Source organism: Remersonia thermophila, chromosome 3 (assembly GCF_042764415.1).
Source record: "Remersonia thermophila strain ATCC 22073 chromosome 3, whole genome shotgun sequence".
In the NCBI taxonomy this organism is placed as follows: Eukaryota; Fungi; Ascomycota; class Sordariomycetes; order Sordariales; family Chaetomiaceae; genus Remersonia; species Remersonia thermophila.
This window is the reverse complement of record NC_092219.1, coordinates 2148721-2171729: the sequence shown is the minus strand read 5'-3', so window position 1 is coordinate 2171729 and position 23009 is coordinate 2148721. Positions and strand designations below refer to the sequence as shown.

General features: G+C 60.1%; 8 protein-coding genes across 8 annotated transcripts; 4 read left to right on the top strand and 4 right to left on the bottom strand.

The window, feature by feature from the left end:
• Positions 1–470: 470 nt before the first annotated feature.
• VTJ83DRAFT_3425 (uncharacterized protein) lies at positions 471–2456 on the top strand (the record flags this gene model as incomplete). The annotated part of the gene is made up of 4 exons (XM_071009802.1): positions 471–645; positions 722–1311; positions 1388–2307; positions 2426–2456. The coding sequence occupies 4 exons, from the start codon at positions 471–473 to the stop codon at positions 2454–2456; spliced, it is 1716 nt and encodes a 571-aa protein (XP_070867303.1).
• Positions 2457–3554: 1098 nt separating this feature from the next.
• Positions 3555–4565, bottom strand: VTJ83DRAFT_3424 (60S ribosomal protein uL15; the record flags this gene model as incomplete). Its single annotated transcript, XM_071009801.1, has 9 exons — positions 3555–3658; positions 3736–3848; positions 3906–3960; positions 4021–4056; positions 4187–4214; positions 4271–4325; positions 4388–4404; positions 4473–4511; positions 4563–4565. 9 exons carry the CDS (start codon positions 4563–4565, stop codon positions 3555–3557), a joined length of 450 nt encoding a protein of 149 aa, XP_070867302.1.
• Positions 4566–5026: 461 nt separating this feature from the next.
• VTJ83DRAFT_3423 (uncharacterized protein) lies at positions 5027–5527 on the bottom strand (the record flags this gene model as incomplete). Its single annotated transcript, XM_071009800.1, has 2 exons — positions 5027–5317; positions 5375–5527. 2 exons carry the CDS (start codon positions 5525–5527, stop codon positions 5027–5029), a joined length of 444 nt encoding a protein of 147 aa, XP_070867301.1.
• A 451-nt stretch (positions 5528–5978) lies between these two features.
• VTJ83DRAFT_3422 (uncharacterized protein) lies at positions 5979–10246 on the top strand (the record flags this gene model as incomplete). The annotated part of the gene is made up of 3 exons (XM_071009799.1): positions 5979–9562; positions 9994–9999; positions 10198–10246. 3 exons carry the CDS (start codon positions 5979–5981, stop codon positions 10244–10246), a joined length of 3639 nt encoding a protein of 1212 aa, XP_070867300.1.
• Positions 10247–10524: 278 nt separating this feature from the next.
• On the bottom strand, positions 10525–11573 carry VTJ83DRAFT_3421 (uncharacterized protein; the record flags this gene model as incomplete). Its single annotated transcript, XM_071009798.1, has 2 exons — positions 10525–11055; positions 11136–11573. The coding sequence occupies 2 exons, from the start codon at positions 11571–11573 to the stop codon at positions 10525–10527; spliced, it is 969 nt and encodes a 322-aa protein (XP_070867299.1).
• A 489-nt stretch (positions 11574–12062) lies between these two features.
• Positions 12063–12902, top strand: VTJ83DRAFT_3420 (uncharacterized protein; the record flags this gene model as incomplete). Its single annotated transcript, XM_071009797.1, has 1 exon — positions 12063–12902. The coding sequence occupies one exon, from the start codon at positions 12063–12065 to the stop codon at positions 12900–12902; it is 840 nt and encodes a 279-aa protein (XP_070867298.1).
• Positions 12903–13556: 654 nt separating this feature from the next.
• Positions 13557–19069, top strand: VTJ83DRAFT_3419 (uncharacterized protein; the record flags this gene model as incomplete). The annotated part of the gene is made up of 2 exons (XM_071009795.1): positions 13557–18769; positions 18883–19069. The coding sequence occupies 2 exons, from the start codon at positions 13557–13559 to the stop codon at positions 19067–19069; spliced, it is 5400 nt and encodes a 1799-aa protein (XP_070867297.1).
• Positions 19070–19597: 528 nt separating this feature from the next.
• VTJ83DRAFT_3418 (uncharacterized protein) lies at positions 19598–21428 on the bottom strand (the record flags this gene model as incomplete). Its single annotated transcript, XM_071009794.1, has 4 exons — positions 19598–20489; positions 20560–20714; positions 21166–21213; positions 21426–21428. 4 exons carry the CDS (start codon positions 21426–21428, stop codon positions 19598–19600), a joined length of 1098 nt encoding a protein of 365 aa, XP_070867296.1.
• Between the last annotated feature and the right edge of the window lie 1581 nt (positions 21429–23009).

The following is a 23009-nucleotide window of genomic DNA, read 5'->3' as shown; positions in this document are numbered from 1 at the left end:
ACATCCCACCCCAGCATTCATTCAGGAGCTCACCGTCTCGACCTTGAAGAGCCGCCTCCCGCCTTCGGCAGCCCAACCTCGCCCTCAGCCTTAGCTGTCACCTTGATCTCGCATAGGGTTTTTAAAATCGCGGGGCCCCATCGTGCTGTGCTGCAGATCTAGTCACAGCACAAAGCCGGATTTCCCTGGCCACAGAGTCCCCAGCGCCCAACCAGACCGTCCTTTCGGCTCCCGCGATTCACTGCGGACCAGCGACCGACCAACTTCAGCTAGCCTCCCGTCGCCCATTTTGTTCCGCGCCGGCCACCTCCCGAAACAACACAGCCTTTCCATCCCATCTTATCCTCAGCTTCCTATACCCGTACCCGTACCCGTACCCAGACCCCGACCCCGACCCCGACCCCGACCCCGACCCAGACCCAGACCCAGATCCAGACCCAGACCCAGACCCGACAGATCGTACCGACACGATGGATACCGAAGATACCCCCATGACCTCGCCCACGGAGCGCAACATCCGGGACCTGCAGGTCGACAATGCCATCCGCGCGATACAGCAAAAGAAGCCGCTCCCAGAGATCGACTTCACCATCCACACCATGGAAGATGGCACCCAGGTCAGCACGCTGGAACGGGTCTGCAAAGGTATGCCTGCATGTCTTGCCCTCGGGTCCCCTCCCCCCTGCAGATCAAGGCTAAGACATCTCTTGTCCGCGTCCAGACGTGCAAGCCCCCGCCATGTACAAGCCGACCGACGAGCAGTTTTTCGAGGACGACACCCACACGCTGCCCAACATCCAGTTCCTCAAGCAGCACTTCTACCGCGAGGGTCGCCTCACCGAGGAGCAGGCGCTATGGATCATCCGCAAGGGCACCGAGATCCTGCGCTCCGAGCCCAACCTGCTCGAGATGGACGCCCCCATCACCGTCTGCGGTGACGTTCACGGCCAGTACTACGATCTCATGAAGCTGTTCGAGGTGGGCGGCGACCCCGCCGAGACGAGGTACCTCTTCCTCGGCGACTACGTCGACCGCGGCTACTTTAGCATCGAGTGCGTGCTCTACCTGTGGGCGCTCAAGATTCACTACCCCAAGTCCCTCTGGCTGCTGCGCGGCAACCACGAATGCCGTCACTTGACCGACTACTTCACCTTCAAGCTCGAGTGCAAGCACAAGTACTCCGAGGCCATCTACGAGGCCTGCATGGAGTCGTTCTGTTGCCTGCCGCTGGCGGCGGTCATGAACAAGCAGTTCTTGTGCATCCACGGCGGGCTGAGCCCGGAGCTGCACACCCTCGACGATATCCGAAATGTGAGTTCCCCCTTCGCCTTCCCTTGGGTCACCTTTCCCCATGCATTTCCCAGGCCCCGTTAACAAGCCCGTCTAGATCGATCGCTTCCGGGAGCCGCCAACGCAGGGCTTAATGTGCGACATCCTCTGGGCCGATCCCCTCGAGGACTTCGGCCAGGAGAAAACGACCGACTTTTTCATCCACAACCACGTGCGCGGGTGTTCGTACTTCTTCTCGTACCCGGCCGCCTGCCACTTCCTCGAGAAGAACAACCTGCTGTCCATCATCCGCGCCCACGAGGCTCAAGATGCCGGGTACCGCATGTACCGTAAGACGCGCACGACGGGCTTCCCCAGCGTCATGACCATCTTCTCGGCGCCCAACTACCTGGACGTCTACAACAACAAGGCCGCCGTGCTCAAGTACGAAAACAACGTCATGAACATCCGCCAGTTCAACTGCACCCCGCACCCCTACTGGCTGCCCAACTTCATGGACGTCTTCACCTGGTCCCTGCCCTTCGTCGGCGAGAAGATCACCGACATGCTCATCGCCATCCTCAGCACCTGCTCCGAGGAAGAGCTCCGCGAAGACTCGGCCGGCTCCCCCGGCCCCATCTCCCCCGCCCTCCCCTCCGCCTCGAGCATCAGCAGCCAGGATCCCGAGTCCATCGAGTACAAGCGCCGCGCCATCAAGAACAAGATCCTGGCCATCGGCCGCCTGTCGCGCGTGTTCCAGGTGCTGCGCGAGGAGTCGGAGCGCGTCACGGAGCTCAAGACGGTGTCGGGCGGCCGCCTGCCCGCCGGCACCCTCATGCTGGGCGCCGAGGGCATCAAGAACGCCATCCACAACTTTGAGGACGCCCGCAAGGTCGACCTGCAGAACGAGCGCCTGCCGCCCAGCCACGAGGAGGTGCAGAGGCAGCAGGAGGAGGAGCGCCAGCAGGCCCTGGAGCGGGCGGCCAGGGAGGCGGAGGAGGATAAGAAGTTGCAGACGCTTTCGAGGCGGTTGAGCATGTGAGTTTTTCTTTTTTTTTTTTTTTTTTCTTTTATCATCCCTTGATGTCTCTGCGATTTCTCCCTTTTGGATCGTAAGCCACCACAAGGTCATCGCTAACCTGCTCGATCGTGCCAGTGATCGCAAGTCTCGGTCGCCCTCGTCATAAAGGAGCCGTTGCGTGTCTGGGACGGCGGGGAACGCCTAGAACGTCCATTTCCCAGGACGGGGGCGGGGGGCTGGGGGCTGGGGTTTGTCCCCTTGGCTGGCGGTGGTACGGGCGGCGACGGTGGTGGTGGTGCGGGCGGACCTTCTCCGGTGTACGTCGTGCCGGGGGTTCCCCTGGATCTCTCTCTCTCTCGTTCATACCTTAGCGCGCCTGCACTTGAATTTGGAGCGACACACCGCTGGAAAGGAGACATATCCCAAGCTTGTTTGACGGACTTGGTTGATCGCGTCGGGGGGCCGGGGGCGGGCAGGCACACACGCATCTTTTTGGGGAGCCGCGCGCCACGCCTTGCTCGGTCGGGCGGAAAACAGAGAGTTACGACGAGATGTGTGATGCGACGTCGATGAAGCTTTTGATGGACCATGGTGTTTTTGTTTTCATGTCTGTTGGTTCATGTTGCGCCCTGTTAGAGACAGCCCTTTCTGTGTTCTTTTTTTCTTTCTTTTTTTTTTTCTCGTTGAGATTTGGTGGAGGGTAATGAAGACATCTCTGACTGTCTGGGATTTACGCGCGAATACCAAACGGGACGATGCTCCCCCCCCAAGGCTCAACTTGAATAGTATGACTTTCCACAGCGTGCAGGATTCAGGATTCAGCAAAGGGGAGAGAGAATCGGTGTTTGCGCACGAATCCTGCAGCTGCCGGACACGGACTGCTGGCAAAGACGCGGATAGTCCTTTGGGTCTAAAGACGGTCTGCTCATGCGCCATCGTAACTCGCAGCTCAATTTGCTCAAACGTCGGCATGGATATGGTACGGATTTGCAAAGACGGTCAGGAACCTCAGGACGATGCGAAAAGAAACATCCCATTCCCTAATGCACCAATTCGAGGGGCGTGGTCTTTCATCGCCCCTCGCCGAACCGACCCTGAGACTCCGGGACCCAGCCACTTCCTCTCCTATCGCAGTCGCCGCCTGACCTGACCGTCCGACGGTCGCCAGTTGTGGGAGGGGTTTTGTTTCACTGTCCGAGGATATTCCCTTGTGACCGAATAGGCAATCGCTAATCCTTTGATTTAACCCGTAACCGCGTTCGACTTAAGCAATGAGCTCGATAACGCCACCCGCCTCCTTCACCTTGCGCTCCGCCTCGGCGCTCACGTACCGCGCCCGGACGACCAGCGGGATCTCTGGCAGACGGCCTGTTGTGTCCTGTTAGCGTGGCCGTTCCCGAGTTTGCCGTCCCCTCCGCCGCCACCAGGTGCGATTGTTCCCTTACCCTTGCCGAGGAGCTTGGCGTAGCCGTGGGAGAGGAGGTCGATGACGGGGGCGGTGTCGGCCTTGGCGCCGCTGAGGTACTGGTCGCGAGTCTCGAGGGGGACGAGGGACCAGCTGTGCAAGTGTTAGTGGGTGATGCTTGTGCCGGCCTCTCTCGCCAGTCAAACGTACAGCTTGTCAACGTTGATAGAGGGAGCCCAGTAGTGGTTGCGGAGGAGGTGGAAGTCTAATCCAGCGTGTCAATCCCAAAATCTCTTGCTGATCCAGAGTCGTGGTTGGTACGTACGCCTCATGCCGACCTTGCCGAAGTAACCGGGGTGGTCTGGGGGAGTGTTTCGTTAGCCGTGATCATCGTTTGCGTTCGAGGGGCAGACTTTGTCGCGAGTCGGGAAGCCGGGATCTTTGCCGTCTCCTCCGACGCGCTCAAGTCGCCGTCGGAATCGGGTGCGTACACTTATCGAGGTTGGTGCGGTGGTGGTGCTTTATGTCGAGTTAGCCCATCGTCCTGTCGAGTTCCAGAGTCCCAGTCGCCGTACCTGACCACCGGCCATACCGCGACCACCCGGGTGCTTCCTGTGCTTGCCGACGCGACTGAACAAGAGAGATTCCGTTAATATGCGCTCGAATCGTTCGTCCAGTTCGTCGAGACATACCCCTTGCCGGCGGACACCTGGAAAACGTCACAGTCAGCATTTCATCGTCGGTGCGTGCGCTGGGAGGGAGGATTTTGGAACGTACATGGCCGCGGTGCTTTCGTGTCTTGGAAAACCGGGTAGGCTACACACAGTTAGCAGATTCCTCTGCAAACGGCGGCGACGAGCATCATACCATGGTGGCTGTTGGTTAGTGTCGATGAAGCCTTGAATTTCCTCGACGTGATGGCGCTCGTCAGAACTGAAGTCGAGGTCCCGCTCAGCGGAATTTAGGGCTGGCTATTTTTTTTTGGTGGGCACAGAATGAGAATGGCTTAGGTAAGCTGTGGCTGCATGCTCCACGGGCAGGGCAAGCACGGGCCACCACGCCAGACCACGCCGGGGGAAGACGATAGGGTTAGGGTTGATGTTTGGCGCTGACGAGTTCTTGGCTTTCGGTCCTTGGTCCTGGCCCCCGTCGAGTCCGTCAAATCCACCGAGTGGCGCCAGGCCTCAACCATCCCCTGGCGCTCTTCGCACGGGACCCAAGAAGCGACAAAGGTTTGCGGAACTGAACATCATACATACTGGGTGCCTTATGCAGGCCACTTGCTTGGTTCTGGTTTCCTCAGCTTCGATTGGACCATGGATTTTAAATCATCACAGAACTTGGATCACCAGTTCAAGCAGGTCGAAGAATGCGTCCCCGCTCCCTTCCACCTTCTCCAGACCCAGACCAAGCATGAGAGTTCTGTTGTCGTTGGGGTCACGCAGGGCCAAGTGGCTCGCGATCTGACTTGCGTAAAGATGCCCAAGAGTTTCCCGATCCTCCCCGCCGCCACCGATCAACGTCCTTGGAGTTAGATGAGCCGATGGAAGTGCTCCAAGCCCAGCCCCGGGCAAAGCCATCTCGACAGTGGCTGCCGATGGCGCAGAGAGCGGCACTTGGATCTTCGCATCTTGTCAGCAACAAGCTCCAGAACGGCCGTTGTGATCTAACAAGCTCACCCACTGGCCAAGACGGCCGCCCTGTGATACAGTGATCACAATCTTGTCAGAGAAGCTGACTGACTCAACCTCTGTTAAGACGCCCTTGACCGTGCCAACGGTCCTCTTGGAGGGGGCCGGAAATGGCTCCGGTCGGATGGATGGATCACTCATTGCCAGCCAAATCTGGTGTTGAAAGCGTCTAGTTTGATAGGTGATCGCCGCGCCGTCGAGGATGAGGAGCAACCCCCCGATTAGGCCTTGCCCTGTGTTGTTGAGGATTGTCAGTGCAATGACAGTATGCACACAGCCTAAGCACGGTGTGGGTACCCTCCTGAATTCTGCCAGGCGGACAAGATTTCAATTTCCTCAATGCTTCTGCAAAGCTCCAACCTCCAAACACGATGGGACGATCCAGCGAGTCGGTGCGTCAACTCGAAGGTTGGACGCGTCCTGGGTGAATCTCTGCAGGCATCACAAAACAAACTCGTTCTCTCATTTGAATTGATGTCGAATTAGATCGCTTCGCGCACTCGGCCAGCCCCGAGGTACGCTCGCTTCCGGGGTTAAATCTCACCCCTTCTCGGACGCCATCGCTGCGATCACGCGCCTGGCCACCTGCAAGATGCCGGCCAAGAAGTTTGTTCCGCGCCAGCGCAAGCGCAGGGTCCTCGACCGGCTGCGGGCCCAAGAAGGCGCAACTTACGAGGCCAACCCAGACAGCAATGTCCTCGAGATCCCCCAGGCCGAGAAGACCGAGGCGGAGAAGAAGAAGGCCCAGCTTCGCCAGGAATTGAGGCCCCAGGGCGTCAAGGTCACCAGCAAGAAAGCCAAACGTCTCGAAAAGTACATCGAGAACAAGCTGAAGAAGGATGAGAACCGGGAGCTGCTCGCCAAACTCGCCGCCAACAAGATCGACACGAGCCTCTTCGCTAGCGCCAAGTCTCTTGGCCAGACAAAGGAGACGAAGAAGGAAGCCTTGCGTCGCGCTCTGAGAGAGCAAAATGCCGGCCTGCCCCTGGACAAGGCAGACGCAAGCCTTCTCTACGAACGGCGGAAAGTTGCAGAGATTCCGAAGGTGGAGGCTCAGGACGACGAGGAAGAGTCAAGCGACTCTGAGGACGGCGAGGGTGCTCATGCCGAAGCCCAGCAGGCAGCACCCGCCCCCGAAAAGCCTCAACAGACCCCGGCGCCCGAGTCCAAACCTCCTGTTGTCGTTGCCGTTGGTTCCGGTCTGAAACGGCCGCTTGAAACCGACGAGTCTGGCCGTCCAATCCTCGCAAAACGCCAAAAGCGGGGAGGCGTGAAGACCAAACATCCCGTCTTGGCACCCGCCGCCCTGGAGGAGTCCGAATCCGATGAATGGAATGGCTTCAGTTCGGCGAACGAGGGCCTGTCAGAAAAAGACGCGGGAGATGGTTTTGATGCCAGCAGCTCCAGTGGCGAGGGAAGCGAAGACAGCGGAGACGAAGACGGCAGCGAAAGCGGCTCTGATGACGATATCGAGAGCTCAGACGGAGATGCCATGTCAGAAGATGACGACGAGGCCGAGAGGCGGAAACAACGGTCATCGGCTTTCAAGGCCTGGGCACATCAACAGCGCAATGAGGCGTTAGGATACAAGCCCGTTGACCCGATGGCGCTGGATATACCGAAGCCAGCAAACTTCAAACCACGGCCGCTCGAGGAAGACCCGCTTCCGGTCGAGCTACAGCCTGGTACCAACGTTGAACGGAAAGCCTTCGCCGTGGCGGTGACAAGGTCCCCTGAGATTCAGGAGGCCCGTTACCAACTGCCCGTATGTGCCGAGGAACAGAAGATCATGGAAGCCATCCACAACAACGATGTGGTGGTGGTTTGCGGTGCGACGGGTTCGGGAAAGACCACGCAGATCCCGCAGTTCCTGTTCGAGGCCGGCTACGGCGCCCCAGACGGTCCGACACCCGGCATGATCGGCGTGACACAACCAAGACGAGTGGCAGCCGTTAGCATGTCAAAGCGCGTGGCTCAGGAGCTGGGCGATTATTCCCACGTGGTGGCCTACCAGATCCGGTTCGAAAGCAACGTGGATCCAAAAACGGCCATCAAGTTCATGACGGATGGTGTCCTCCTTCGGGAGGTCGCACAGGACTTCGCCCTCCGCAAGTACTCGGCGATCATCATTGACGAAGCCCACGAGCGCAGCGTCAATACCGACATTCTCATAGCCATCCTCAGCCGAGTGGTGAAACTCAGGGCGGAGCTGATGAACGAAGACCCGTCCATCAAGCCCCTGAAGATCATCATCATGTCGGCGACTTTGAGAGTCGAGGAGTTTGCCCAGAACACGAGGCTCTTCAAAACGCCTCCGCGAGTCATCGAAGTGGAGGGTCGCCAGCACGAGGTGACAATTCACTTTGCCAAGAAGACGCGACACGACTACGTCGAAGACGCGTTCCGAAAGATCTGCCGTGGGCATCGCAAGCTGCCGCCAGGAGGCATGCTGGTGTTCCTGACAGGTCAAGGAGAAATCTCCCGGCTCAGCAAGAAGCTGAAAGCTGCTTTCGGCGGGATAACCTCAGCTGAGGGTCCCAAAGTCCGCCTTTCCGGGAGCGAGGCGCCCATGGAGGTGGAGGATATCGACTTTGGCGAGGCGGACGACCGGCACGTCTACGACCAAGACGACGAGGTTGATTTCGCAACTGACGAGGAGGAGGAGGAGAAGGAGTTCGAGCTCGAAGATGAGGAGATGGGCACCGGACCCCGCAAGATGCACATCTTGCCCCTGTACTCTTTGCTTCCGACAAAAGAGCAGATGAAGGTGTTTGAACCGCCTCCGGAGGGCTCGCGGTTGGTTATTCTCGCCACCAACGTTGCGGAAACGAGTTTGACCATCCCTGGCATCCGCTATGTCTTCGACTGCGGGAGGTCAAAAGAGCGCAAATACGACGCGGTCAGCGGCGTCCAGAGCTTCGAGATCGACTGGATCAGCAAGGCAAGCGCAAAGCAAAGAGCCGGTCGTGCTGGTCGTACCGGCCCGGGCCACTGTTGGAGGCTGTATTCGTCCGCCGTGTACGAAAGAGACTTCCCCGAGTTCTCGCCCCCAGAACTTTTGCGGATGCCCATCGAAGGAGTGGTGCTGCAGCTGAAGTCCATGAACCTTCAGCATGTGGTCAACTTCCCGTTCCCCACGCCTCCGGACCGCCAGAGCATCGTCAAAGCCGAGAAGCTGCTCCAGTACTTGGGGGCCATCTCCCCAAGCGGCGGAATCACACCCGTCGGCGTGAGCATGTCCATCTTCCCCCTGGCGCCTCGATTCTCGCGAATTCTGCTCGTGGGGCATCTCCACGACTGCCTGCCGTACACCATCGCCATGATCGCAGGCCTGTCTGCCGGCGAGATCTTCGTCTCCGAGAACCAGGCCATCCCGGCAGCGGTCGAGCAGACGGAGGAGTTCCGCACCAACGCGGACGTCATCGCCGAGGACAAGCGGGCGAGGATACGAAAGGCCTACAATACGGTTCATCGCAACTTCTGCTCGCTCGACGACAAGTCAGACGCCATGAAGATCCTCCAGGTCGTTGGCGAGTTCGCCCACGAGCCGACAGAGGAATGGTGCGAGAGCCATTTCGTCAGGTACAAGGTGCTTAAGGAGGTCATGCAGCTTCAGCAGCAGCTCGCGAACCTGGTCAGGACCAACATGCCAGGCTTCGCCAACTTCAAGCTCCCCGAGAAGCTCCCGCGGCCGTCGCCACAACAAATCCAGGCCCTCAAGCAGATGGTTGCCGCGGGCTTCGTCGACCAAGTTGCCATCCGCGCCGACAAAGCCCCGAACCCGCCCGAGATGTACCGCAAACCGCGCCGCGCCATCGACGTCCCTTACATCCCGCTCATCCCCCTCGAAGCCGACAACCCTCACACCGCTGACCCAGCCGACAAGCTGGTGTACATCCACCCGTCGTCGCCGCTCGCTCACCTCAGCGTGGATGAGTGCCCGGAGTACGTTGTGTATGCGCACCTGCAGCGCGCGGGTAACGTTCTCCCGACCGCGGGAGAGAACGGGGAGGAGGTTGTGAAGAAGCCCAAGACGCGCATGCACGCCCTCACGGACCTGACGGGCTCCCAGCTGGCGAACATCGCCAAGGGCACGCCGCTTATTACGTACGGCAAGCCCATCAAAGAGGTGCAGGGCTCCGATGACGGCAAGACGAGGGAGGTTTGGGTGGTGCCGTATTTGAGGGCAGAGACGGGTGGCGGGCTGGGGTGGCCGCTCCCGATGAGGAAGATCAAGCAGAAGAGGGTCATGGGCAAAGGATGGGTTGTTGAGTGACGAAAAGTCGGACGAGGCGGCATTTGACCAAGAGGTATGTCTTGTTTTTTTTTTTTTTTTTTTTTTTCCCTCCTGGTCTATCGATTTGCCCAGTATGATGAATTCTCGCAAGAGGCTGTTTATGATCTTTTCATGATTATAAACCATTCACCTACATTGTTCTTTTCCTGAAGGGCTATCCTCGGACTCCATATAGTTTCATATTGATATCTTATTCGTGGAGGACTAACTCTTACGAGGCGGCAGGCACGGCGATCATGCATAACATAATACTCAAGAAAGCAGTGGGTTAGTTGACGACGCGGCACGGCGACCGTGAGTTGTGAGCCAGCGAGAGGTATGCTCTTCTCTCTGTTCTGTCATATCTTTACCCCCAAGTCGCCTGCCATGATGAATTCTCGCAAGAGGCTGTTTATGATCTTACGATGATTATAAAACATTCACCTACATTGTTCTTTTCCTGAAGCGGCATTCCCATACTCTCGATCTCTCTTGATCCACTCATATTCTTGAGCAGACGACTAACCTGGATCAGGCAGCAGATCCCAACCGCGGGGCACGACTCGGGGACATGGACATGTTGAAGCACAAAGCTAGCACGCATGGAAATGAAATGAGAATCCCATCAGCTAGGATACTACGGCATATGCACACCACCGAGCGTGTACTTTGTACTGTATTGTCTGTACAAGAATCCCAGGGTATCATCTATAGCGCTTGGCTAGGTATTTACTTCAACAGAAAAGCGACCACAAACGCCGCCCATGCCCGCCTAACCCCCCGTGTGTGTGACATTCCAAATGAATAAAATCCAGCATCATCGACCCAATCTCCCCCATATCGTGCTTCATTGAACTCTCCCTCACTGCGGTGTCACTGCAGCCTTGCTCCCCTTTCTCTTCTTCACCTTCGCGCTACTCCCTCCTGGCGTCTTGGGGGACTTTGTCTCCTTCCCCGTCGGCTTCGCTCCGCTTCCCGAAACCGGGCTCTCCGTAGCCAATTTGGTATTCAGCGCAGGCAACGCCGGCAGCGTCGCCTTCTTGGCGTTCGCGGCCGAGAGGTTGACAGGCTGCCGGCCTGTGGAGGACAGTTGGAAATCCCCCGGCCGGCCGGTGATGGGGTTGACGTCGAGGTGGTGGTTGCCGAACTGCATGTGGAGGGCGAGGGCTTCGTCGAGGAGGCGGGAGCTCGGACCGGTGGTGGTTGTTCCGGAGGAGGTGATGGTGGTCGTGGTAGTTGTGGCGGCGGAGGGACCGGAGGTAGCGCCTTCGGATGGCTGGGGCTTGCTGGTGCCGGCGCTTGGGGTTTGGTAGACCCGGCCGAGGGCGGGGGACCAGGTCTGGACGGCGGCGGCGGTGGGGAGAATCTTGGCGACGGAGGACGAGATGCTGGCCTGTACGGAGAAGGTCAGCCGGAATGAAGGAACATGTATTTTGGGGGGGGGTGGGGAGCCTCCATTGGGGCGGGACGCACAATCCGGGTGCTGATGATGTCAGCCAGGCTCGGGGCCATGTAGATGTTCTCCCCGACAACAAAGTACGTGGCGTGAACAATGATCTCGTCCGGTTCGCCTTGCCGCTTCCTACGGGTCTGCTTGTTGATTACCCAGACCCCCGTTCCCGCGCCAGGACCCGTCTCGGCGGGCTCCTGGGCGACGATGAACTCAAGCCCCGACATGGTCTTGAGGCGGCCCTCGAACAGTTCGCGCGTGGCCAGGTAGGGGGTCATGTTGGGGTTGTTGAGGCCTTGCTGGAAGAGCACCTCGTTGTTGGAAGTGCGGTCAAAGAAGGGCGACTGCGCAAAGTAGAACAGCACGCTGTTGCTGTGAATGCCCATTTCGAAATCGGGTGGCGCGCGCCACTGGATCTCGTCCAGCGGCGGACCGCTGTAGGGAGCTGGATCTTGGGTCATGGTGGATGCTGGAGCTGGGGTCAAGGGATGGCGAGAGAGGTGGTTGAAGGCGGCGAGGGTTGTCTCAGCGCGAACTGAAACTGCTGGTCGGTCGGAGCGAATGTCAAGGTTGTGATCCCGGGCGCAATGGGGAGCATATGATGCCGAGCCAAAGGAGAAACGGTTCCATCAACGTGGATCAAGGTGAGGTTGAGCTGCTGCAAGGGCGCGGCCCGCTGTGTGGAGGAGGCGTGGTGGGCCTTTTGTTGGCTTGGCGCTCCGATAACGTTATCAGCGTGCAGGGAGGCGCCCACCCTACTTCCTCAGCTTCGACGAAACCAGGAACCCGGCAACCATCCATCAAACTTGCAACATCGAAAACCGCCGTCACCCGCATCGCTGCGCCGCCATCTCCGCGTCCGAATCCATCTGAACCAACCCGCCGCGATAGTAATGCGATAAGTCCTTCATCTTCTCGCTGCTTACGACCACCGATACTTCACATTCAACATGGACCTGCTTGCGACCGTCCGCAAGCAGGGCTCGCGCGGCGGCGTCAACTTCAGCTGGGACGACGTCGCCACATCCGAGTACCGCCAAAATTATTTGGGACACAGCATAAAGGCTCCCGTCGGGCGCTGGGCCAAAGGCCGCGATCTCCACTGGTACGCCAAGGCAGACCCGACGGCTGCAGGTGCAGACGAGACCGAGGAAGAGAAAGCCGCCCGGCAGCGACGAGAGGAGCTTCAGAAGATCAAGGAAGCCGAGGAGGATGCGATGGCGCGGGCTCTCGGTCTGCCGGTCAAGCCTCGCGATGCGACAGGCGCCAACGCCGTGGCGGTCGAAGGGTCCAAGATGCCGACGCGCGAAGCCGAAGACAAAGACTCGAAAGATGCGCATGCTGGCGATGCTCGACGCCGTGAACCCAGAGAGGAGAGGAGGCATCGGGACTCAGATCAACGACACAGGAAGAGGCACCGGAGCAGATCCAGAGACCGGGACAGGCATCGCGACCGCAGCCGGAGCGAGTCGCGGAGACGGGACGGCCGGGACCGGGCCGATGAGGAGCGGAGCAGTCACCGCAGCAGGAGGAGGAGGAGCCGCAGCCCAGAGCACGGGCGCAGCAGGCATGAGAGGCGACACGATGAAGCGCGCTACCGGAGCCGTAGCCGGAGTCGAGGCCGAGACCGGGGCTACAGAAAAGATCCCAGGAGCCATAGTCGGGGCCGAAGCCCGGATGGGGACAGAAACAAGGATAGGGCTGAGAGACCCAGGCATCACGACAGGCGACGGCGGAGCAGGAGCAGGAGCAGGAGCAAAACGAGGCATCGCGGGAGAGATGAGAGTTAGTTCGTCAGGGACACAAGTGTGTATCAAACTACATGCGAATCGATTTCCAATAATGGGCCATTTGCTTCTATTCCATTACATGCAGCATGTGCGAGAACCATCCATCGTGTGTGCCTCGCCGCATGAGGTCACATTGACGTTGAGGGATGAATCTCATCCCTCAGCCTTGTGATCTTGGCATCAGCTGGACACGCAACATCGCATGTTGATTGGCTTGTTCCTGGGCCGACGCTTGCGAGGCTGTGCCGCTGCCTCGGGTTCAACCAGCGCTAACGTCACCTCGCAGTCACCTAACTTAACCCTCAGGGTTCAGGCCGACGCTGCGCTTCAACATCCCCTCCTCGCCTTTGATCATTCCGAAACACTCAACTCAACGGGTCCACGTTTCGCTTTTCCCTCTGTTCGTTTGTTTGCCTGGGCGTGGGGAGACCAGAAATGCTCTTCGTTTTTCGGTTTTCGCAATAATTTCCGTCTTTGTCCGTTTCCTTTTCCTCTGTTTCTTTCCGTTGCTCCCCCGCTCAGCGACACCGCAGCACATTCGTCTCGACCGACCTGACTTTACAAGAGACCCGACCGACAACCTCCCAACTCCTTTCTTCCCCCGATCTGTAAAACATTGAACCTCGGGCCTGAGGTGCCCAAACTACCACCACCATGGATTACGCGCGGCTCCGAGCCGCCGCCATGAACGGCGAAGACGAAGAAGCGGTCACAGTCGACACCCGGGCTCTCATCGACAAGGTTCTCGCGCGGTACTCGGGAGAGTGGACGACGCTGCGCGAACTGATCCAGAACGCCGCCGATGCCCAGGCAACAACGGTCCGCGTCAGGTGGGAGACGTTACCCTCGACCCAGGTCCCCCTGCCGGCCACCACCAGCGACTCCGATATCCTGAGGCACGTCATCTGCCACCACACGTTGAGGCGCCTCGTGGTTCAGAACAACGGCCAGCCCTTCTCCAAAACGGACTGGGCCCGCCTGAAGAAGATCGCCGAAGGAAACCCGGACGAGACCAAGATCGGCGCCTTCGGCGTCGGCTTCTACAGCGTCTTTGCCGACTGCGAGGAGCCCTTTGTCAGCTCCGGCGACGAGGCCATGGCGTTTTATTGGAAGGGCAACGCCCTCTTCACGAAGAAGGTTACGCTCCCTCCTGATCAGAGGACACCGGACACGACCTTTGTGCTAGAGTACAGGAATACGACCACGCCTCTCCCCAACCTGCTCTCCGTGAGCCAGTTCCTCGCGACCAGCTTGACCTTTGTGGCCCTGCAGAGCATCGAGTTTTGGATCGACGACTGGAAGGTGCTGGCGCTGCAGAAAAAGTCGTCGCCCAGCCTCCCCTTGGCCATCCCGCGCGACATCGACACCCAGACCAAGGAGGGCCTCATGAAGGTCTTGACGGTCGAGCGGTCAAGGACCCAGATCGACGCCACCTTCATGAGCGTCATCGGCTGGAAACCCCAGACCGCATCCTCAGCCGCCAGGTCCAACGAGTCCTACGCTCCCGAGTTGTCCGGGCTTAAGAGTCTCTTCTCGCGGCTTACCTTGGGGCCGAAGCCGAAAGCACACAAAGAGGAGCAGGCCGTCCAGGACGCCATCCTCGAGGACCTCACCGCCAAGTCGACCTCGGTCATCTTCCTCGGCATCACCTCGGCACAGATCGGGACCCGTGTCTCCTCGTCCTTTGCTGCCGAGCTCGAACGGGCGACCAAGAAGCCGCCTCCCAAGACGACCAAAATCGCCATCCTAACGGCATCGTACGACGAGACGGTCGCTTCCGAAGAGGCGTCATCAAAGCAGGCTTCCAAAATCGCCGATGTGTTTGCCTCGGTGCTCCCGAGCAAGAAGCCTGGCGGTCGCATCTTCATCGGCTTCCCCACCACGCAGACAACGGGTGCCGGCCTGCACCTGTCGGCGCCGTCTGTCATCCCCACCGTCGAGCGCGAGGCCATCGACCTGAACGCCCGCTGGGTGCGCACCTGGAACATGGAGATGCTGCGGGCGGCGGGCATCCTGTCGCGCCTCGTCTTCATCGATGAGATGGCCACCCTGAACCAAAAGCTCACCATGATGTCCCCGTCCAAGGACCGAAAGAGCACGGCACCCTCGTTGGAGGATGTCAGGAAGTGCGTTCCGGATGCCCTGCACATCCTCAAGACGTTTAGCTTCGGCGACTCGACGCCCAGCGCCCAGGTCTCCCAGATCGTCGAGGAAGCGTTCTGGACAGCCTACAGGCACGCGGCCATCGAGGTGTTTTCCTCACGGGGCGTGCTGCTCAGCTCCAAGGTTCGCACCTCGTCCGATGAGATCGCCAAGTTCGTTGGCGGGATCCCGGTGGTTCTCAACGAGATGAAGGAAGATCCCTTCATGCAGCGCCTGATCGAGTTCGGCTTGATAGAGGACATCACGGTCGAGGATATCTGCAAGGAGCTCTCCGCGAAGGCGCTTGACAAGCAGCAGCTTGGCCACTTCCTGCAGTGGATTACCAAGAGCGCTTTTGACGGCGAGACGTGCCACGCAGATATCCAGCGGCTTCTGGACGTCGCCGTTGCCACCGTCACCGATGGTGAAAACGGCAGCTCGGGCGGAATCATCGCGCTGGGCTCCATCAAAAACTACCTGAACAACAAGATCCCTCCCTCGCTCCCGATCCCCCCCACCACCCTTCCCATCGCCTTCACGGCCACCATCCCAGAGAACCGGCTGCAGGCGCTGGGGTGGGAGCCTCTTGGCGTCGTCCCATGGCTTAGGCATCTCATCGAGTCGGGGCCGAGGGGTCCTCCCGAGCAGAATTTGACCAAGTCGGACAAGTTCGCCCATCAGGTTCTCACCGTCCTCTCCAAGAATTGGGACAACCTGAGCCAAGGCGCCAAGTCGTCGGTCATCTCGGCGCTGCAGAACATCGCCGTGATGCCGACCAAGGCGGGCATGAAGAAGCCAGCAGAGTCGTTTTTTCCGACCGTCAGGCTGTTCGACGACCTGCCCACCTTGGAGGGGTGCTCCAACCTCAAGGAAAAGTTCCTGTCTGCCCTGGGCGTTCGCAAGACGGTGGATCTGGAAACCATCCACGCCCGCCTTTTGACGCCCTCGGCCGCGGACGGGGGTGCGAGGTGGAGCAACATTGAGCTGATCAAGTACCTTGCGTCGGTGAAGGACGACATACCCGCCGCCGACATGAAGAAGTTCCGGGAGTCACCGCTCTGCACCGCCGAGGCTGGTCCTCCGGGGCTAGAGTCCACCAAGGGCACTGTGAAACGGTACAAGGTATCGGAGCTCTACGAGCCCAAGGACTCGCACCGGGCGCTGGGACTTCCCATCATCCAGTGGCCGGGACCACCGGGCAGCTTCAGATCCAACAGCGCCGAGGGACGGTTCCTCTCCAGCCTTGGCCTGCGACCCTTCCCGCCGGTGCCGCTCCTCGTCGACATGATGGCCTCGTCTGACAGCAAGGCCCGGGCGATTGCCATGCAGTACTTTATCGGAAACCACCACATCAACGGGTATGGGGCGTTCGACCTGTCGGCATGTGACAAGTGCATCCTCCCGATCGAAGGGGGCAAGGAAGGACAGCTGGTGCGTCCATCTGCGTGCTACACGAACGTGCACGCTGCCGTTCTCGGGTATAGCATCCTCCGCAAAGACCTGCACCAGGACGCTGCAAAGTTTGGCGTCGCGCGCGACCCTCCCATTGCCGGCTGTGTCGAGCGGCTCGTTGCGAATCCGCCCAAGGACCGCGCCATGGCCATCACCCTGTTTCAGTACTTTGCGACACGGATCGGGGATCTGGATCACACGAAGCTTGTTAGGCTTCGCGATGCGCCGATCGTCCCGGTGGAGAGGCGGGGGCAACGGGGAGGTGGCGAGAAGCGGGAGACGACCTTGATCTACGTCCGGCCGCCTCACTGCTACCTCGGGAGCTCGTCGGCGTACAAGGACATCTTTGACTTTGTTGACTTTGGGCCGGACGCCAACACCTTCCTGTTCAAATGCGGGGCCAAGAGCGAGCCTACGCAGCACGAGGTCGCCTGGATGGCGTGCACCGAGCCGGCCCGGGTGTTGGACACCCTGCAGAGCCCCGACAAGTACATTGATCTTCTCAAGAGGCTGAGGGAAGACTTTGCGACGCTCAAGAGCGACAAGCAGCTCCTCGCCAAGATGCGCACGTCGCCGTGGCTGCTGGGGTTCCGGGAGCTGGCCTCGCCTGCGAAGAGCAAGGACGCGGACTCGCTCGACGACGAGCCGCCCGTCAAGCAATACCAGCTCGCCAGACCTGACGAGATCGTCATCCTCGACGACTACATCGCGTACCGGCTGTTCAAGGAAACGCTCCTGTGCGCGCCCGAGGACGATCAGCTCGAGTCGTTTTACCAGGCGCTTGGGTCCCAGATGCTAGGCAGCCAGGTGAAGCAGGAGCTCCGCGTCGGCACGCCGCTGTCGAACCAAGAAATCGCCAAACGGCTGCGCAAGCACGTCCTGGAGCGCTCCAAGCTTTTCTTGCATGAGTACTCCAAGGACAAGCGCGATGCCGTGAAGCACGACATACGCTGGCTCGAGAAGAACCTGCAGGTGACGGCTGTGTCGTCGGTGACGCTCCGCCGGTCGCTGCAGGGGCACGCCAAGTCGCACATGGAAAAGCAGTCGGCCGCCAGCGGCAAAACGTCCACCGGATGGACCCTGTTTGTGGCGGCCGAGGGGAACAAGGCGCCCGACATGTACCAGGTGGGGCAGGCCATCTGCCGGCTCCTCCTGGCCCGTCCGAACCAGCACGCCTACTTCTTTTTCGAGCCGTTCCTCAAGCTCGACCTGCTTGAGCTGCGTGCTCGGGGCTACAACGTCGACCGTATCCTGCGGGCGAAGGAGGCCGAGGCGAGGCTCGCCGAGGAGGAGCGGAGGAAGGCCCTCGAGGCTGAACAGGCCCGGATCCGCGAGCGGGAGAAGGAGTGGGCGGCTCAGCAGCAACAGCAGCAGCAACAGCAACAACTACATCAGCAGAATCACCGCCCCGAGGAGTCCCCTGCCACGCCGGTCCAGCGCTCGCGCACCCGCATGCCAGGCGCCTTTGATGACTCCCCCGAGGCAGCCGCCCCGGCGCCGGCGCCTCAGCCTCCGAGGTGGGGAGGAGGCGGTGGTCTCTTCTCAACCATCTCCCGACACCTCGGCTTCGAAACCGACAATGACAGCTCCAAGGCGTCCCGGGACGAGATCAACAAGTTCCTCCCGCAGTCCTCCGAGTCCACAGCCAACCCCGGCACCGTATCCAAGCCCACCGAGTCCAGCTACACCGGCAGCGGCGGCGGCGACGGCGGTAAGATCACCTCGCCCGCAGCCATCCAGCAAAACCTCCTCAACGCCATCCGCGCGACCCGCCCGCACGGCTCGTCCCACCTCTTCTCGGCCCCTCAACAAACCCACGTCACCGAGCAGTCCACCTACTGCGACAACACCCCGGCGCAAAACATTGCCTTCCTCGCCGAGGCGCCGCGCGGTATGCGCGTCTTTGTCGCGCGCGACCTGCTCCAGCCCGGGCGGGCCGCGCACGATCGGAACGCGTGGGTCGCGGGGCGGGTGGACGTCATCGCCAGGTTCGAGGGGGTGCTGAGGGACGTGGCCGGGGTGTACGGGCTCAGCGAGAAGGCGGTGCACATCTTTTACGACGACGAGGGCGGCACCATCGCGTTCAACAGCCAGGGGAGCGTCTTTTGCAACCTGAGGTTCTGGGAGCAGCTGTACGATCCGCAGCCGCGGGGGGCCCAGAGGCTGGAGGACGGCAAGAGGGTCGAGGCGGCGGTCTGGTGGTGGGTGGTGCTGGCGCACGAGCTGGCGCACAACCTGGTCGGGCCGCACGGGTCGGAGCATTCTTATTACACGTGAGTTCTCTCTTCTCTCCCCTTTTGTTTCTCTTTTTTGTTTTTTTTCTTTTTCCTCCGCCCTTCCCGGCTCGCCAGAGAAAAGACGGCAAGACGAGCTAACAGAACAACAGCGAGTGCTTCATCCAGCAATACTTCCCCAGGATGATGGCCAAGGCGGCCATGTGGATGGGGTCTTCAGCGGCTGCAGCAGCTGCTGGTGGTGGTGGTGATGGTGGCGGTGCGCCGACGTCGGCGGACGGTGCCGGTGCCGGATCGCAGCGCACGCTGCTGCCGCCACCGCCGCCGTATAGTTTATGACTGGCCGGCCAGATCTGGTCGTAGAACATTTACGGAACTTGAAACAGGGACGGAGCCGAGGAGAGGGGGAAGGGGACAGAGCACATGGTTATCCGGTAGAAGTAGAGAGAGGCAGGATAGAAGGATAGATCGACTGGAGCGTTGGAGGGGAGAGGGAAGAGGGGGTTGCATGCGGTTTACTAGAGGGTCTCCTGTTTAGCATCTAGGCATTGTCGGGGCTATGATGAATGAGTCATGAACGATCATGAGGTTGCTGCAATGAGGAACACGTTTCGTATCCGACGAGGATGGTTGTTCATCACACAGGGGTGTGCGTCCTGGGTCTGCGCCTGGTTCAATATGTTGAAGCGGTCCAAGGCTCTTTCACAACCTCAACCGGCAGACTGCCCATCATCGACATGGATTTTGCTACCTAGCGCTAACCTTCCACCACGAACCTCGAGAAATAATTACAATCGCGATACCCAGCGTGTTTGTGCGCCTCGCCATCCCTTTTCTCTCCTTCTTACCAAGTTTCTGTTCGCTTGCTCACTTCTTTTCCCTCTGCCCGTACGCCTTGGTGGCATAATCGCCGCCATGCACGATCAGATCCTCGGGGCGATAGTCGAAGCGCCCGCTCAGATAGCTCTCGAGGATCCTCTTGGTGCCGTCGGCGTAGCGCTTTTGCGCGTCCAGCGAGGTGCCCGACATGTGGGGCACCATGGCGTTGCCGCCGCCGAAGGGGTTCTTGGCGGTGCGCAGGACGTGGTCGGCGGGGGCGGGCTGGGGGAACCACACGTCGCCGCCGTAGCCGCGGAGGTGGCCGCGGCGCAGGGCGTCGGCGACGTCCTCCTTGACCACGATGGCGCCGCGGGCCGTGTTGACGAGCCAGCTGCCCGGCTTCATCTTGGCGATCAGGTCCTTGTTGAACAGGCCGTACGTCTTCTCGTGGAGCGGGCAGTTGATGGTGACCACGTCGCACTGGGCGAGCATGTCCTCGAGCGACTCGACGCGGCGGCAGCCGATCTCGGCCTCCTTCTCCGGGGACAGGGGCTGGTAGTCGTAGTAGAGCAGCTCCTTGCAGTCAAAGGGCTTGAGGCGGCGCAGGACGCGCTCGCCGATGCGGCCGACGCCGACGGTGCCGACGACCTTGCCCTCGAGGTCGAACTCGTTCTTGGCCACCTCGGCCACGTCCCAGCGGCCGGCCTCGATCTGCTCGTGGGCGGGGACAAAGTTGCGCACGAGGATCAGGATGGTCATGACGACGTGCTCGGCGACCGAGACCACGTTGGACCCCGTCACCTCGGCGACCGTGATGCCGCCGTTGGTCTTGTTGGCGGCGTTCAGGTCGACGTGGTCCGACCCGATGCCGGCGGTGATGGCGAGCTTGAGCTTCTTGGCCCGGGCCAGGCGCTCGGCCGTGAGGTAGCCGGGGTGGAACCTGGCGGGTTTCTTTTTGTCAGCGGGCTATTGTCCAAGCAGTTTCGGGGGCTGCTGCCCAGGCAACCTACGGCGTGGTGATGATGACCTCGGCATCTTCGAGCTCGCGGTCAAAGGTGGAGTTCTCGCCCTCCTTGTCCGACGTCGTCACCAAGGTGTGGCCCTGGTCCTCGAGCCATTTGCGGAGGCCGAGCTCGTTCTCGGTCGTTCCCAGGAGCTCGGGCACCTGTTTGTTGTCCGCCGCCGCATGTCAGCCACTCCGGAAGCTTGATCTCGGCTCCGAGACCCCACCAGCCCATGCCATGCCCGTTCGCCGTTTGCTGCCCCTTGGGCCCCCTGGTCTGCCGTGCTGCCAAGCCGGTTGATCGACCCGCGGGCCCCTCAATGACATCCCCACTTCCCCGAACGCCCGAGCCCTGCGGAGTCCGGGGTCCATGCAGGGCAGCGTGACGTAAGTGTGTGTGTGTGTGTGTGAGAGAGAGAGAGAGAGAGAGATGGGCCCCGCATCCCGGGTGGCATTCGCATTCCAAAAGGGGGGAGGAGGGGGAAGGGAGCAAAACAGAGAGCATGGTTCTGGGCGTTTATCCATGTTCCGTTCCTGTGACGGCCATGCACGAGAGCAGCCCGGGGATTGGAGCGGCAATGGAGAAGCAGAGGAGAGATCTTGTTTTTCGTACCTGCTCGGCGTGCTTGCCGCCGTCGTAGAGGACCGCGAGAACTTTGACCTTGATCGCGTTGGGTGGTTAGCCAGCGGCCGGAGAGGGAGCAGGGCTGAAACGGGACGTTGTGTTGCTGACGGGTGCGCCTTTGCCCATGGCAGGAAGCACATGTCGCCAGGACCCGCAGGAGCGGGAGATGGATGGAAATGGAGGAGGAGAGAAAAGGGAGGAGAATGGGATGCTCAGAGGGAAGCTGAACGGCGGAGGAGTGTACGTACCATTTTGGCTTGTGTGTGGATGTGTGTGTAAGAGAGAGAGTGTGGCTTCTGAAGCGTAGGTAAGACCCCGAAGAACCACGTTGAGATGGGACGGAGCGGGAGTTCGCAAGGAAAATGCCGGCTTATATCGTTTCTTTTGTTCCCTCTCTCTTTGCACGAGAGACCGGATGAGACCTAGGCGGGCTGGATGCAGGCCAATTTGGAGTTCAGACGAAGAAGGGCACTTCCGCGAGTAACCGCACAAGGAGTTGATGGGGGGGGTTGTTATATGAATTTGACCGACCTCTGCAACGCAGAGAGGGGGAACAACACGGCAAGGAAGAGTCTCGGGGATATTTTCTGTTCCCCTCCTCCTCGTTGCAAGTTCCATGCCCGATGTGTTTGGTATCACTCGCCTGTTCCGCCCAGGACCCGAGGGAATGCGGCTGTCTCAGATGCCGATCTCAGACCAACCAAGCTCAGAGCCTTGGCCCGGATACAGATGGCCGATGGCCGTGGTGCGCAAAACCCCCGGGCCGATGGCACCTGGAGGACCGTGTCATGAGCCATGGCTTCAAGGTGTCAACACCACAAGGCAAGGTGGCTGAGGGAATCCGCCCGAAACAGAAGCTCTCTCGCTGTCTACCTTCGGCCGGACCTAGTAGGTAGCTACTTGGACCGTAGACCCAGGGGCCAGGAAAGCCCCCAGGGAGCTTTGGCGTTCAGGTACCGCTACGGAATAACTGCTGCGTACGCACCGTGGCTTGGAGTCTGGCCATTCATTGGACCCCTTGACCCGCGTTTCCCCTCACGCGGAACCTGGAAGCAAGAACCGCTCCCTTCCCCGTCCCGTCCCCTTTTCGGTACTTGGAGCAGGTCCAGGGTCGGGATGTCCGTGTGGGGCCCGCCTCTGCTCGGTGATGGCTCGGCATGCTTTTCCAACAACGGTGCAGGTGATGGCTGAGGGAGCGCATGCATCTCGGATGGGACAGACACAAGCATCAGACGAACGGGGGCATGTTGGGACGTGACTGGATGGCAAGGGAAACAAACGCCCTCGTTGGGTGGCCAAGGCAGGCAAAACGACCCGGCTTGTTCCTCCTGGCTTCGCCTTCTTGTTCCTACCGACCCACCTGGAAAAAGGGAAGCACCAGGCAGGTCGCACCGGAGCTTCGGGACTAGGCAGCCACGGATGCCTGTTACTGCATACCTATCCGGCAGGTAGTTCAGCAGGCGCTCCTTCAGAATAGAGGGAAGGAGCCCAGGAAGGCGAAGCGTCGACGGATCATGCCGGGCCGCCTAGCTTCTTCTTCTTCTTCTTCTTCATGTGCCTTTGTCCCTTTCTCCGTTTCTGTCCCGTCATTCCTCCATCAATGCCTCCTCAACTTGCCGCCCCGGAGGCGTATCGCCATGCTGGCGAGGAGGAGGAAGAGGAGGAGGAGGAGAAGCATCGATGGTACTTGACGTCCACCGCCTTGACCGGGCTGCCATAAGCACCTATTTCTATCCTTTCCCCCCAGCTTGAGCGTCAGCTTAAAGCTCCAGATGCTGCTGCGACCGAGGCCCGACCGTCCAGAGGTAGCGCGCCGCACGCCGCGCAAGAGA